The 13,294-nt window shown below is 42.4% G+C and overlaps 1 protein-coding gene across 1 annotated transcript in view; it reads right to left on the bottom strand.

The window, feature by feature from the left end:
* Positions 1-2,356: 2,356 nt before the first annotated feature.
* The window catches only part of VPS18 (VPS18, CORVET/HOPS core subunit), an 11,712-nt gene continuing 774 nt past the window's right edge, over positions 2,357-13,294 (bottom strand). Inside the window, exons 2-5 of the mRNA XM_008639457.2 lie at positions 8,513-8,654; positions 8,235-8,326; positions 5,657-7,527; positions 2,357-4,932 (exon numbers count right to left, since the gene is read on the bottom strand). Coding sequence (XP_008637679.1) covers positions 4,204-4,932; positions 5,657-7,527; positions 8,235-8,326; positions 8,513-8,654 — 2,834 coding nt within the window. The 3' untranslated portion in view covers positions 2,357-4,203. The remainder of the gene's footprint in view (positions 4,933-5,656; positions 7,528-8,234; positions 8,327-8,512; positions 8,655-13,294) is intronic.

The raw sequence follows: 13,294 nt of genomic DNA, 5'->3' as shown, positions 1-13,294 counted from the left end.
GCTGGCTTACACTCTGCGTGTCTGCCGTCAGGAGAATGTGAAGAAGAAGCAAACAAAATGACCAGACCCAAGGTCACCAGATATTGCAACTCCAAGCCCAGGGATGATCTCTCTACAGTTTACTAAATCAGCCAGGTCTGTAGGGAACTTACACTAGAATACAATTAAACAAAAGAGGCTGCACCTCCAACACCATGTTCAGTTTCAGGCCTCTCACTACAAGACACATATTTGAGGAGCTGGAGCACCAAGAGGTGTCCAAAGAGCAACAAGGGTCTGGAGCACAAGTCTTAGGAGGAGTGGCTGAGGGAACTGGGGTTGTTTAGCCTGGAAAAAAGAAGGCTCAGGGGGAATCTTACTGTTCTTTACAACTACCTGAAAGAAGGTTGCAGCAAGAGGCCAAATGGTCTCTTCTCTCAGGCAACAAGCAACAAGGATGAGAGGAAATGGCCTTTCAGTTGTGCCAGGGGAGATTTAGATTGGATATTATGAAACATTTCTTCACTGAAAGGGTGGTCAGGCATTGGAACAGGCTGTCCAGGGAAGCAGTGGAATCACCATCACAGAAAGCATTTAAAAGGCACGTGGATGGGTCACTTGGAGACATGGTTTAGTGGTGGATTTGGCCATGCTAGGTTAGCAGTTGGACTCAATGATCTTAAGGGTCTTTTCCAACCTAAATAATTCTACAATTCCATGCTACTCATTTATTAACAGAGTAAGTCCAGATTTTGATGTTCAAAACATGAAAATCAGTGACCTGTGAACTGAAATTGCCATTTAGTTAAAGACAATTAACAAATCCCAAAGGCACTGGGATCCTGGGTTCCTCACTTTTGTGCCAGTCTTTCTTCTGCTACAGGACACCTTTAGCTGTCTGCAGCAAACCTCGGTATTTAAATGGACAGCAACGACATCTAGCGGCTTGTTGGGAATTTGCCTTTCTAAATTCCCAGCCTGGGCATTCATTTTTAGAAAGGAGACAGGACCCACTGCTTTCAGCATTTCTCTTTGCTGCTGCCAACTACAGGAAGTGCACCCAAAATTCTCTACAAACTCTTTCAAAACACACACTCATCACTGTCTTCCTCCAACTCAGAGTACTTCCCCCCATCCCTTGCTCAAAGCCTAGGAGAGGTCATGTAGTAGGCTCAAGTTTGCTTTAGGCCTTGCCTGCACAACTGAATTTCTTCAGTGTAGATTTAGCTGCAGATATTTGTTCTGGGTACACAGGGCTGGGGCTCCCACCCACCCTTTTGGTTATGCTGTTCTTCAGCTGCATTAGGCTAAGGGATTTATTCACACAGGCAAGGACAAGACCCAAGGCCACATCATTTTTAACAGCTGGTACAGCTCATTCATAGCTAAAAATCATACAAGGGACTGCAAGTTCTAAAATGTAACTGTGCTGAAATTACAAAGAGAAAAGATAAAAATGCTATTCTGAATGCAAGGAGGGAGAGATCTTGCAGATTAGATTTATGGGAGAACAGTAAGCAGTTCACATCCCTTCACCACCATGAACCTACCCCATCCCCCAAGAAAAAATAAACCCTCTTACCTTTTTCACTGAGTGATGTTGCAAAATTGCAGAGAAGCACAGGAAAGTGGTTACTGAAACTTTTGAAGCATGTGACAATGTAATGAAAGTTCAAAAGATACCTTTAGGTAGCTTCCCGTATTACTGGCACGAGTCATTTAATCACTGCTGCAGTCTTTGCCAGCAGTAACACACTCTATAACCTTGACAACAAACCACTTAAATGATTTTTCAGTTAACAATGGTGAGGAAGCATGAGATTTGTGGTACATGTATCTGGTGCACACACCTACAGCCCTCAGAGAACATTGCATATTAGTCATTAAAAAAATACCTAGTTCTAGTTTTGTTACCTGATACCTATTAATACCCATGATTGGAATCAGAGGTACCTTTCCTTACCATCCCATCTCAGGTAAAGACTAGAGGGTTTTTATTTACTTGATATGCCTCACTTCCCACAGCTTCTTCCAATATTATGGACAAGCAGATCACTCTGCAATGGTCTGTTTAGTGATGTGACTACTATAGCACAAACAGGAAAAGAATGGAGGACTATAGTAATTCTAATATACCAGGAAAGCATCCTGTAAAGGTCCAAAAGAGATGGAACAAGTATTAAGAACACCTCCAAAAAATTTGAAATTACCCCAGCATCAGAATGAGCCGATATCCATGTTCTGCTAAAGGGGAGAAAAACAGCCACTTATCCTTGACCAGAAACTGGTTTGGGTGGGAGGCTACTGTTGCTTTATAATGACATATACAACCTTAAATATCATACTGCTTACAGGAAAAGATGATGATTCACAGGAGTGGCCAGTTATAACAGGTTTAATGGTAAACTTCAAAAGACATCACATTTAGTTTTCATCACAAAATCTTCCGCCAGACCACTGACTTATTCAAAGCAAAAGGCTATCCAGAGCCAAAGAAAACTACAGCACATGGGTTTTGTGAACCATCGCTGAATGGAACCACCTGAACAGTGCTCTCTGATAAGCCAGCAAACACACACCACCAGGTGGTAACAAGACTGCTTATCCCATGGCCCCACCAAAGAAAAGAGGATTTTTAAACCTCAGGTTTCATATTTTAAACCTACTTTCTTATCTGTTTTTATCACTCATGTCATTTTACACAGATAAAATTAATTCATTCCAGGCTGACACTCCCAACAAAAGCATAGATGTTCTTCTGAAGTTCTGAACTCAGAATTCCTAGGTCAGATTCTTGAGGAAACCAATTCATATTCTCTTACAATAACATGAAGATTCATTTCTACAACCCTACAAACAGGGTAAGTGGCTAGGAGATTGAGAGAGGTACTCAAAACAAGCACATATATTCATGTGAAAGAACTCAGAAGGTTTTTCAGAAGACAGTATTTTCTATTGCCTTAATTACAAGAATTGTATTTTTTCTTTTAGAACATTCAATTCTTCTGTCAATTACTACCTTTGTGATTCAGTCCCAAACAGCAAAACTTAATTAAAACTTCATTTTCTTAAAATAAAACAAGGAACCCTTGCTAAACTGCTAATGAAAATTTTCTCTTCTCTCACTCACAAGGTAGTGATTGCTACCTTCTAGGAAAAATTTTCCAAGTTGGAGCAATAGAAAGAAGCACTGACTTTCAGCCATCTCCAAAAAGTGGAAGGCAAAAGACTGTTTAGGCACAAGGTACTAGCTTCAAAGGGCAAAGCAAATTTCACACCAACAGAACTTTTCTGTAGACTAACCTTGAGCAAGCCTCTGACTAGATCTTGAGTCTAATGCTCAAGTGTAGCTTGAATACAACCACAGCAAGACATCCAGATTGTGTTCCTGCTTGCAGAGTATCAGCTGAAACCTTACTACTGCATCTATAAATTTTGGTTTGGGGTGAAGACAAAACCAAGACCCACTATACAAAGGCAGTAGAAACAGGATGGAGAGAGGAAGGAAGGGGTGAACAGGCATTTCGAGAAACAGTACCTACAGAAAATCCAAATGTGTGTGGGTCTTGTGCATAAAGCTTGTGAGAATTACTCATTTGAATCGCAGGCAAATTACTTTAGTATATTATGAGACACTTCTGCTTGAAAACTATACACACTCTTGTATCACACTGTGTAGAAATACGTACTTGCGTAGCACGATGTTTACAAAATATATATATGTGTATAAGAGCTTCTGTCCTTTCACGTTCTTTCTCTGTATGTGGTTATAGACTCTCAACAAAAAGGAAACAGAGGGCAATTCTAGCTTTGAAAGTGATGAATTAAGATTACACTGCTTAGTGTCCTTCACTACCTTTCTCTTTCAGCTTGTCTTCACCAAAACGAATACCACACAACAGGGCAGATAAATCTCAAGCTGTTCCCAATTCCTCTGGGACAACAAGGCACTCCATCTAGTTTCACACTGAGAACCTCAGAAGAACTGCAAGCAGAAACACCTGCTAAATATTCCAGTAGGTTAGCTTTAAGTATTGGTAAAGTTCTTAGACAGCCATAGCTATATCTCCCCACTTCTCAAGACTAGCCCTCCCTAACACTGGTAAAAAGACTGCACTACCGTTTGCTTAGAGGCGCACAGAAGTCACTGTGTTCCTGCTCCTGGAGGTTATATTCCCACCACAGAAGCTTCACAATTTGTTTGACAGTTGAAGATTTGGAAAACTACAGCCAGCTTTGCATCTCCTCTTCGTACTTTTGGGGATCAATAAAAGGCTTGTCAATGGACCGGATCATCAGCTCACCACAGTACACACATTCAGCTGCCACAATATCATCAATGTCAGCTTTGATCTGTTCCCGGCTCTGCTGCCCCTTCCCCAAGCTAATGGTATCTGCATCCTTGGGACGATGGTGGCTCTTGGAGGGCTGGCTGGTAGCTGCCAGCTTCTTCTGAAGATCTTCAAGTTTTGCCTGTTTATAGGCAGGAAGGTTTGGGAAAACTGCTTGGAGGAGACAGTCATAGTGAAACATGTGACCACACAGGAAAAGGTAAAAAGGGCGGTTTAGAAGTGGAAAGTCACAAGCAGCACATTTTTCCTGAGGCTCCACAGAGCCATACTTGTTTCTCATTTCCTGGATGTCCTCTCGGATCCTCTTGGCACTCTGTGTGGCTTCCTCCATCTCCCTTTTCAGCTCCTCAATGTGCTTGTTGTAGTCCTCCAGGGAGTTACAGATTGCCTCCTTGAAATGGTCAATAGTGACAAAGTCTGGAAAGAATGGCAGGACATCTTCAATCTTCAGCAGAGCACAGCTGGAGAGGCAGGCCATTGCCTTCTTGACATCCTTCTCCTCCTGAACAACATGGCGAGCGATCTTCAACCACAGCTTCTTCCGGAGTTCCTCATCATCTTCAGGAAGATCTGCACAGGACTTGGCAAGATCAACATCCACCTAGAAGTTGGACAGACAAAGAAACAGAATTAAGCTTGCCTCTTTGTTTGTCCACCATTCAACTTCAAAGCCTGCTGTCCATTTTAAGAGGCATTTAGAAAACATCTACTGCTGTCTCATTCCCTAGGACTGCACTACTGGCCTGCTCCTTGCTTCCATGTCAAACGCCTCTCCTCCCCCCCAGTATTCCTCACTGAAGATTAGCTTGCTACCCAATAGAGAACAAAGGCCAGCACAGTAAGGACAAATTCATGTTATGGTATCTTTGCTGACTACACATTTCAGCAAAGACATAGCAATTCCAATAGGATAAAAATCCAACATCCCCCTGAAGATCAGACTAAGCTGACAAAGGCTTCTGTGATAATTACCAAAGCTAGGAATAGGAAGTAATTCGAATTCTTAACAATAGGAATACAAATCTTGCATAAATGCAGATATGTTAAAGGTATTTTATGTCAGAGACTGAGCTTGAGACAGACAGTACTTCCCCTCACACTTTCCGTGGCCCTGCCCTCAGTTATGGCTTGTCAGTCAGCTGCCTACTTGGAGCAGTTGTGACAGCACACAAGAATGTTAACAGAGCCAGGTCTTTCTTCCAAGCCTCAGCTGCACAGCTTTGATACCAGTGAGTCTGTCCAGCTCCTCTCCATGCTCTGCTGTTCAAGCTAACTTGAAGAAGCTACATTCCTGTGTATCACAGCATGCGCAGACACACACGTACCTGTAAGGCGAGATCCACAGCCTCCTCATATAATTCCATCACTTTGTAAATGTGGACACACGCTCGGTGGTGCCCGTGCTCTGCACACAAGCGCAGTGCATACTTCAGGTCGTAGTGGATCCTGTTGGGGTTGGTTCCTGCTTGCTCCAGGTATGACAGCAGCGAATCCGGCCGACACAAAGCGTAAAGAGACAACAGGTAGTTGTGAATGGCTTGCTGTGTTTCCTCCAGCTGGTAGACACAGAACTCCATGTATCTAATAGCTTCATTGATCTGCTGGGTGCTGGCACTCTGGCTGTAGTTAACAAGGGCTGGAATGAGGTTCCTGGCATCCAGTCTAGAGCCCATAGAAATCCAAGCATCAACTACCTTCTTGGGAATATGCTGGATGAGAACTGGAGAGAACTTGTAGAAGAGTTTCTCATCTCTGTGCCTAGACAGCACATTTAGAGCCTCATCGTACTCATCATGCTGGCAGTGGTGAGCTACTACACGCTCATAATCCTGCATGATGACTGCAAAGTAGACCATGTGCTCTGTGTCGCCATGGCTTGCCAACAGCTCATAAATAGATGCCCGATTATTAAAAAGACAGTCTTTGTTTTTAGGACTGCTCAAGAAAGTACGAAACTTCTCCCGTGTATCCAAATAGAGATTTCGCTGAGAGGGATCTCCTTGCAATATACCCAGCCAGTTCAGGTACAGCTCTGTCAACCATGTGGTCAGCAGAGTGGTCTGTGTCTTCTCCGAAGGCTTTAGGTTACTTAGCTTCTTAATTAGAAACTCCATCAGGGCCTCTTCTTGCTTGGCTTCAATGAACTTCAGAGCAATTTCCTCGAAGTAGTTCTGGGTCAGCGCGTAACACTTGGCACTGTCCAGATACCTCTTGTTTTGGAAGCAGTGCTCTGCCTCTTTTGCCAGCACGATGTCAAGACACTCTGGACGGTCCTTACAATACTCTTTTGCTAGATCAAATTTGTTCATATTCATATACATCTTCCACACATCTCTAGATTCCCGCTGGACATGGTAGCGGAACACTACTTTCTCAGTGTGGATCCATATCTGCTGGACTGTGGGATCTTTAATCATGCGTGTCAGCGAGCCAAACTTCTCCAGGAACAGATCTTGAAAAACAACTTGTCCATTCAGAGTGCAGACAGCCTTCACACGGTCAGGCAGCAGCAACAGGAAGTGGAACTGGGTAAGTACAATGGATATTGGCTTGTTCACAGTTACGTCAATATCAGGAGGATAAACCCAGACCCGTTCATCACTCAGAATTGAATCAGGACGACTATAATCCAATGTACCATATAAAACCCCATTTCCCATCATCCAGGCAAAGGAGCGCGGGCTGGAACGCAGTTTTGGAGTGTAAAAGGCAATCTCACTGAAACCCAAGTTGGCTGGAAACTCCCGAAAGCTGGGCAGATGGTCAGCATGCACAGCAAATATGGAGCTGAAGCCTTGCTGCTCTGTCCCTTCAGGCACTTTGCCAACAAACTGAAAGAGTCTCTTCCTAGTGGTGGCTATAATAAAAAATTTCCCTTCTATCCCTCGTTCAATTTCCAAGCAGCAGACTGGGGCAGGTCCAGATTCCTCTTCCAGAGTGTAGACCTGTCGGAAGTACTGGTCAGGGTTAGTGCTGAAGAGGCTTCCTTCGCTGACAGAGATTTCAGCCTCATAGATCTGCCCCTGGGATGTCCCCACCAGGATAGGTCCTGTGTTGGTTTCTGAACCAAGAAATTTGTTCCAGCCCACACTTTCAATCAAGTGTCCTTTCCAGCGGGAGAGTGCCCGCACTTTCTGAACACTTCTGTTCAGGTAGAGGCATTCGCTGGTGTTGAGAGCAATCAGGAGATGAGAGCCTGCCAACAGCAGAGGGGTTGTGGGAGGGAGAAGGAGAGAACAAATCAAGACTGTGCCTAAGCGAGCCAAATTCCTGAAGCTTCTAATCCTAACATTTGATAAATTCCAGTATCAACATACTTAATACAAGACTTTCCCAGGCATTCATGGGAATGTGGGGGATTTCCACGCTGGATCAGAACAGTAGTCCATATGTTGCAAAGTTAAGTAACTGGTACCAGATGCTTTACCAAGAAGGTATTCTGTTTCAATAAATGTTCTATGGATAAACAATTCCCAAAGTTCCCTCCTATCCCTGGCAGTTGGTGAGAGATATGAGCATCTCTTTCCAAACTTCTGTTTAGTTTCTTAGAATCAGCCTAGGCTACAGTGAACTGCAGATGTTTTTCAGACCTTTTTAAAAATTCTTATATAAACCATACAGCACAGTGACTGCAAACACTTCCTTTGATTGGTTTTAGCAGCCTTGCTCAGAATAGCCTAACTGCATCTGTTCATTTAGAGTTCGAAAATACAACACGTGCACAAGCCCTTGCGTTACTAATAGCAAAAGGGCAAACCAGGAGGCAGGGGCCCTGGGAAACAGAGTCTGGCCCATGGAAGACTGATCTGCTCTCCTTACATACAAAACAGCAAGATAACTCCTTCACCAGCACTTGTTCTGCTCTGTCCACTGTCTGTAAATATCCATGATCCACTACCTCACCTGTGTGGTCCAAAAACATCTTGTAGACTTTGGCTTCATCTTTGCGTCCCAGCTCTACCTGATTAGGTTCATCTGGCTTCCCAAGATCAATCCTGCAAAGAGAAACCATGAAAGCATGCTGCCAACAAAAGTTCACATACGTGTAGCTCCTCATCTGTTTTCTACATCGGGCTCATGGCATTTTATCCAGTTTGCAAATATAAGTTCTCTAACGACTTAAGGGGAAAAAAAAGGCAGAGGAAAAACAAGCAATAAGTTCAGGATTCTGGCAGCATTACCTGAGAAGGGTGTCTTTCCCAAGGCTCATACAGAGCTGGTTAGAGGAGACTACTAAGCTGTTAATTTTCTCTGGAGGAGCAAAATCAATCCTCTGCTTGTTAAATATTGGTGTTTCCTTCTCCAGTCGTGCACTGACATATCCTGGAGAAAGAACGTGAACACTTAGAAACTAAACAAGACAAAACCCCACAACAACAACCCCACACTACATCAAAATCCAGCCTAGAAGACTAAAAGGATCATTTCCTGCTCCAAGTTTTACTGAAAAGGAAGTGTGTTCCATGGAGCGTGAACACGGAGAGCAGCACTCACATAGATATGTGTAACAGGGAAGAAAAGTATTAATATAGTTTTAATATTAATTCATATTAATCTGTCTTGTCCCAAAACTGCCAACTTGTCGTAAATATTAATTTGAAAACACATAGAATTGCAGGGAATGCCACAAAACGTCACAAAAACTGCATAAAAAGCTGAAAATTAGAGTAGAATCACAAAGTAATTTGTTTTCCTTGGTTGACAGCTTATTTGTTCAAGACAAGAAAGAATGGCTGATATTACACAAGACACAAAGAAGGCTCTGGTTGGACACCACCATACAAGCTACCCAAGAGACCACTGCAGTGTTAATTGAAATCTATTTCTCTCTTGTTCCATGTTGGAACTGAATGAGCTATCATACTTTACATCCAACACACACAAGCTAAAGCTATTTTTTTAAAGCCACGTTGGTTTTTTCTGTATCCACATAGCAGACTTCATCATAGAGAGAAGTCTGATGGGTGAGTTGCTGCAGAGAACACAGCTGGAGGTCACAGTGAAGCTTTTACCATAGCCCCATTTCACCAATCGTAACACTATCCTAATTGCAACTTTTCAGTTGCTGTTGGAAGGCATGCAAACTACCTATTAGAGCCAAAGCAATAACTAGGACATGGTGATTGCTGAATCAATGCTCCAATCTTGGCATAAGTTGCTTCCTCAGCCAAAACCCTTTCAGACTGGTTTACCATTTCATATCAAGTCCCAAGATGGAGCCAGACTAACCTAATCCTCTGATCTTTTCAAAAACTATGCCTGAATTCGAAGAAATGCCCAGTGAAGTTAAGGCTAGAGTTAAAAAGTTTGACAAGACAAAGACACCTTACAGAACCCATGCTGCATTTTAAGCCCAAGCAAGCAAACCTGACAAATGAAAGAACTGAAAATGGCCATGTAGACAACCAGAGGAAGTAAGTTAACGTGACTAATTAAGTATTCAGTCTGTCTGTTTCACCCCAACCAGCTTGGGAAACGTGGCACACACAGCGAGGCATGCTGAAGAATTACTCAGGAAGGACATCTAGGTGGGAAAGGCAGAGAATGAAGAAAGTCTTACTTAAAGGTAGTGACATACTTCTGGAGAAGTGTTTAAGTAAATAAATAAATAAAAACTTAGAAATATAATGCTTTATAAACCTCTTATGATCTTCAGTGTAGCTAGACAAAGCATAAGATGCAGTTCTAACTCATTACTTTGACTATGAAAAAGGCAAGAAGCCCAGCCATAAGCAAGAGGTCAACAAACAAACTTTTAAGACCAGTGAATCTGTAACACACATGGCAGCACAGAAAAGCAGCACAACAGATTTAGTTTTCATTGCAGATGGGTAGACCTCTGCACAAGCAAACATGGGAGTTGAAGAGACCATGCCATTGTATTCCTAAATAAGGAGGTCATTCTTTATGGCCTTCTTATGATGAAGCAAAAAACTACAAAAGAGCTCAGATAAGCCAGTGAACTGAAAAATAAGAAGACATTCATATAAAACCAAACCCAAATGATGTTACTCATTAGCAAAATCCTGGAACTCATGTGCATCCACCAACAGACCTTATCACAAAGTGTCATCCGTATCTGTCCCAGGACACAAGTTTTCCCAGTGACTCAATTTCCCATACGCACAAAATCTTACATAAAGCTCTGCTGAAGGAAACCGCAGAGGATCTCAATCTGGCCACACTACCTCAAGCTCAAAAGCAAGACAGACAGATACATTGTTAGATTAACCCATCTGCTTTGCTCCACGTGCAAGTGAAGGATCTCTAAAGCAAGCAGATCTATGCAGCAGTCACCCTGGACAAAAAGATGGAAACCAAAAATATCTATAGCAAGTTAAGGCCATCTATGGCCAAAGCAGCTAACTAGGAAGTATAAACTTAGAGAAAAAAGAAGCACGGAACTGTATCTCAGAGGGAACACATTACTTCCCTGCTAATGAGCATGGGCCTGACACTCTCTAGACTGGGACTAACAGCACCACTTTGAAACACACTCGATACCCATAATATTTTCCAGTTTGTCCTCAAAAACTCTAATTTCAGCCATACTGGTGTTGAAAAAGACAGTGTAGTAATGGAAAGTAGCTTGCTACCAGTAGACAAATCCTTTAATTGTCTATTCCACCAATGCTTTCTCCATGCCTCTACCTCACCTCTAGACCAGCTGCAGGATCCTTAAATTACACTTTACCCAGAAGAAAGATGCAGGAACAGACAAAGCAACCATAACCTGAGTAGGCAGCCTTTTGCTGAGCACGTGTTTTTTTCTTACACATTGATCCACACCTTAAATGCTACCCATTTATGCAAGTGTGCATTCCTTTATTTCCAGTTAAGCAGAACTGATGCTCTTCTTTTTAGATCAGGGAGCTGCAATGCCACAGTTTAAATTTGCTGGTATGAACTGCAGTTCAAAACATGTACACAGAGCTCCCAAGGTGTAGATACACATGATATCACAGCTAACCAATAAATATGTATTCTTATATATCTATATAAAAGGGAAGGATTACTCTGAAAAACCCATGTATTATCAGATCATCAAGTCACATTCATCAGGTAATCTCGAATTTTTTTCAGACTGTCACCTGACAAAGCAAGGCTGACTCAGCAAGCAAACCTAAACGCAGGAAGGAAAGGGGAACAAATAGCACCTATACAGAGGCAGGGGTTTAGAGTTAAGGAGAAGCTGTTTATGGTTTAATTCAGTCATAATTCAAGCCAAACTATTGGATTTCAACATTCTAGACTCTTTAGGCCTGTATCCATTACATTCATAACACCCATAGGATCATCACCACTAACCCATGAGAATTTTAACTATTGTCCCTAATAGGAGGATGAGCTTCCTTAATATACAGTTCTCTGTACAAAGGAGATGTATGTTTTATAACATTCATTCCTTTCAGTCAGTCTCCTCCCTCATCTGTCCCCAGTGTCCCTCTTCTGTTCACACAAGATTCTACTGCAGCATTTCCCACCTGATTTCTGGGCAAACCTGCATATTTCCTCAGACCTTTTCATCTGTCCAAGGATCTAAGATCACTAGTATGGTCAAGTCTAGTGGGTCAAAGTAGGCTTTTCAAAGCTGGAGCTACAGTACTTGAAGTTCACAACGCAGCAGGACTTTAGGTTGGATACAGAGTCACTGCTTGTTTATCTACAACTTTGAGAAACAGTACCTGCAGTTTAAAAAGCGCAGGGAACAACTCACTGAAACTGAGGAATAAGTTTCAACAGCCTCCAAAATTTCAAACCTAACCTTAAGGACTGCCTTCAGGAAGTTAATTATTGTATCTTTCTACAAAATAAATTTACTTAAACTTCAGATTGCCCACAACTTTTACCAACCCAAGTTTTATTAAAAATTGCCAGTGTGGTCTGATTTAAGAATAATTGAAATCCTGATTAAGCCATGCCTTTGCAATTAAGCAGTTTCCCAAACTTCCTCTGCCAATATCAACTGTCAGCAAACACGCAGATTTCTCAAGACAGCCATGACTGGAGACCGTGTTGCAGCAGTCAAGAAGAAAAGCTGAGTCCTTGAAAATTTATTTTCAGTGACATGACTTGTCCCAACACTGCTCTGCACACCACCTATTTCAGGCCACTTATTCTTTACCTAACATTACACAACAAAGTAACCATGCATGTCAAAACAAACAAGGGGAACATACCTACTTCAGTACCTAGACTCAGAGTAATTCTGTCAGTGTATTTATCGTCCATAATACACATAGCATGACAGAATTTATCAATTCTTATCACATACATTAATCTCACAACCTGGTTTCTCCAAAGATTACAGGTGGCTAACACTATACAAGGAAAAAACTTGAAAGAATGTGTCCTTGTTTTTCCAAACTTGTAACTCAAAACCACCAACTCCGCATAGTGGCTGCTACTACCATAACAATACCAGGTAGAGTAGAATTCTCTCATGACCTACATTTCCCTGCCACACTCAATAAAATATTGAGAGGTAGCATCTCGTAGGAAATGGTTATTGAACCTAATAAAGCTTGAATTTATAATGGAATAAATTTCTCTGACATGAAAGAAAAAACAGACTGGCCATCATACCATTACTTTACACTGATGGGACAACTCCCTGAACAGCACAGTAAACCAAAGCTGCACATCCCTTGACAGAAAAGCGTAGCAGTGATACAGAGTGCTTTGTTTGTCACCTTGCCATCCTGTAGTCAGCCTAAGGGAACCACTCTAGAGAAACGAAGTCTTTGGTAAACTGCGCCTGGGTTAGGAAACGAACTCCGTGCAGGAACAGCTGTGCACACATCCATAACACTGTAAAGCATGGCTTCCTCAGAGAGGAGCAGAAAAAGGAAGCAAAGTGACCCGCTCCCACAGCTCCGAGGTGTGGTTGGTTATAACCTGTGACCACACAGGCACATGCGACTGCACGCACCCGCGCTGGCTCCGGGCAGCACCTCAGGGCC

The sequence above is a fragment of the Corvus brachyrhynchos genome, unplaced genomic scaffold (assembly GCF_000691975.1).
Source record: "Corvus brachyrhynchos isolate BGI_N302 unplaced genomic scaffold, ASM69197v1 scaffold115, whole genome shotgun sequence".
In the NCBI taxonomy this organism is placed as follows: Eukaryota; Metazoa; Chordata; class Aves; order Passeriformes; family Corvidae; genus Corvus; species Corvus brachyrhynchos.
This window is presented reverse-complemented; position numbering and strand designations above follow the sequence as displayed.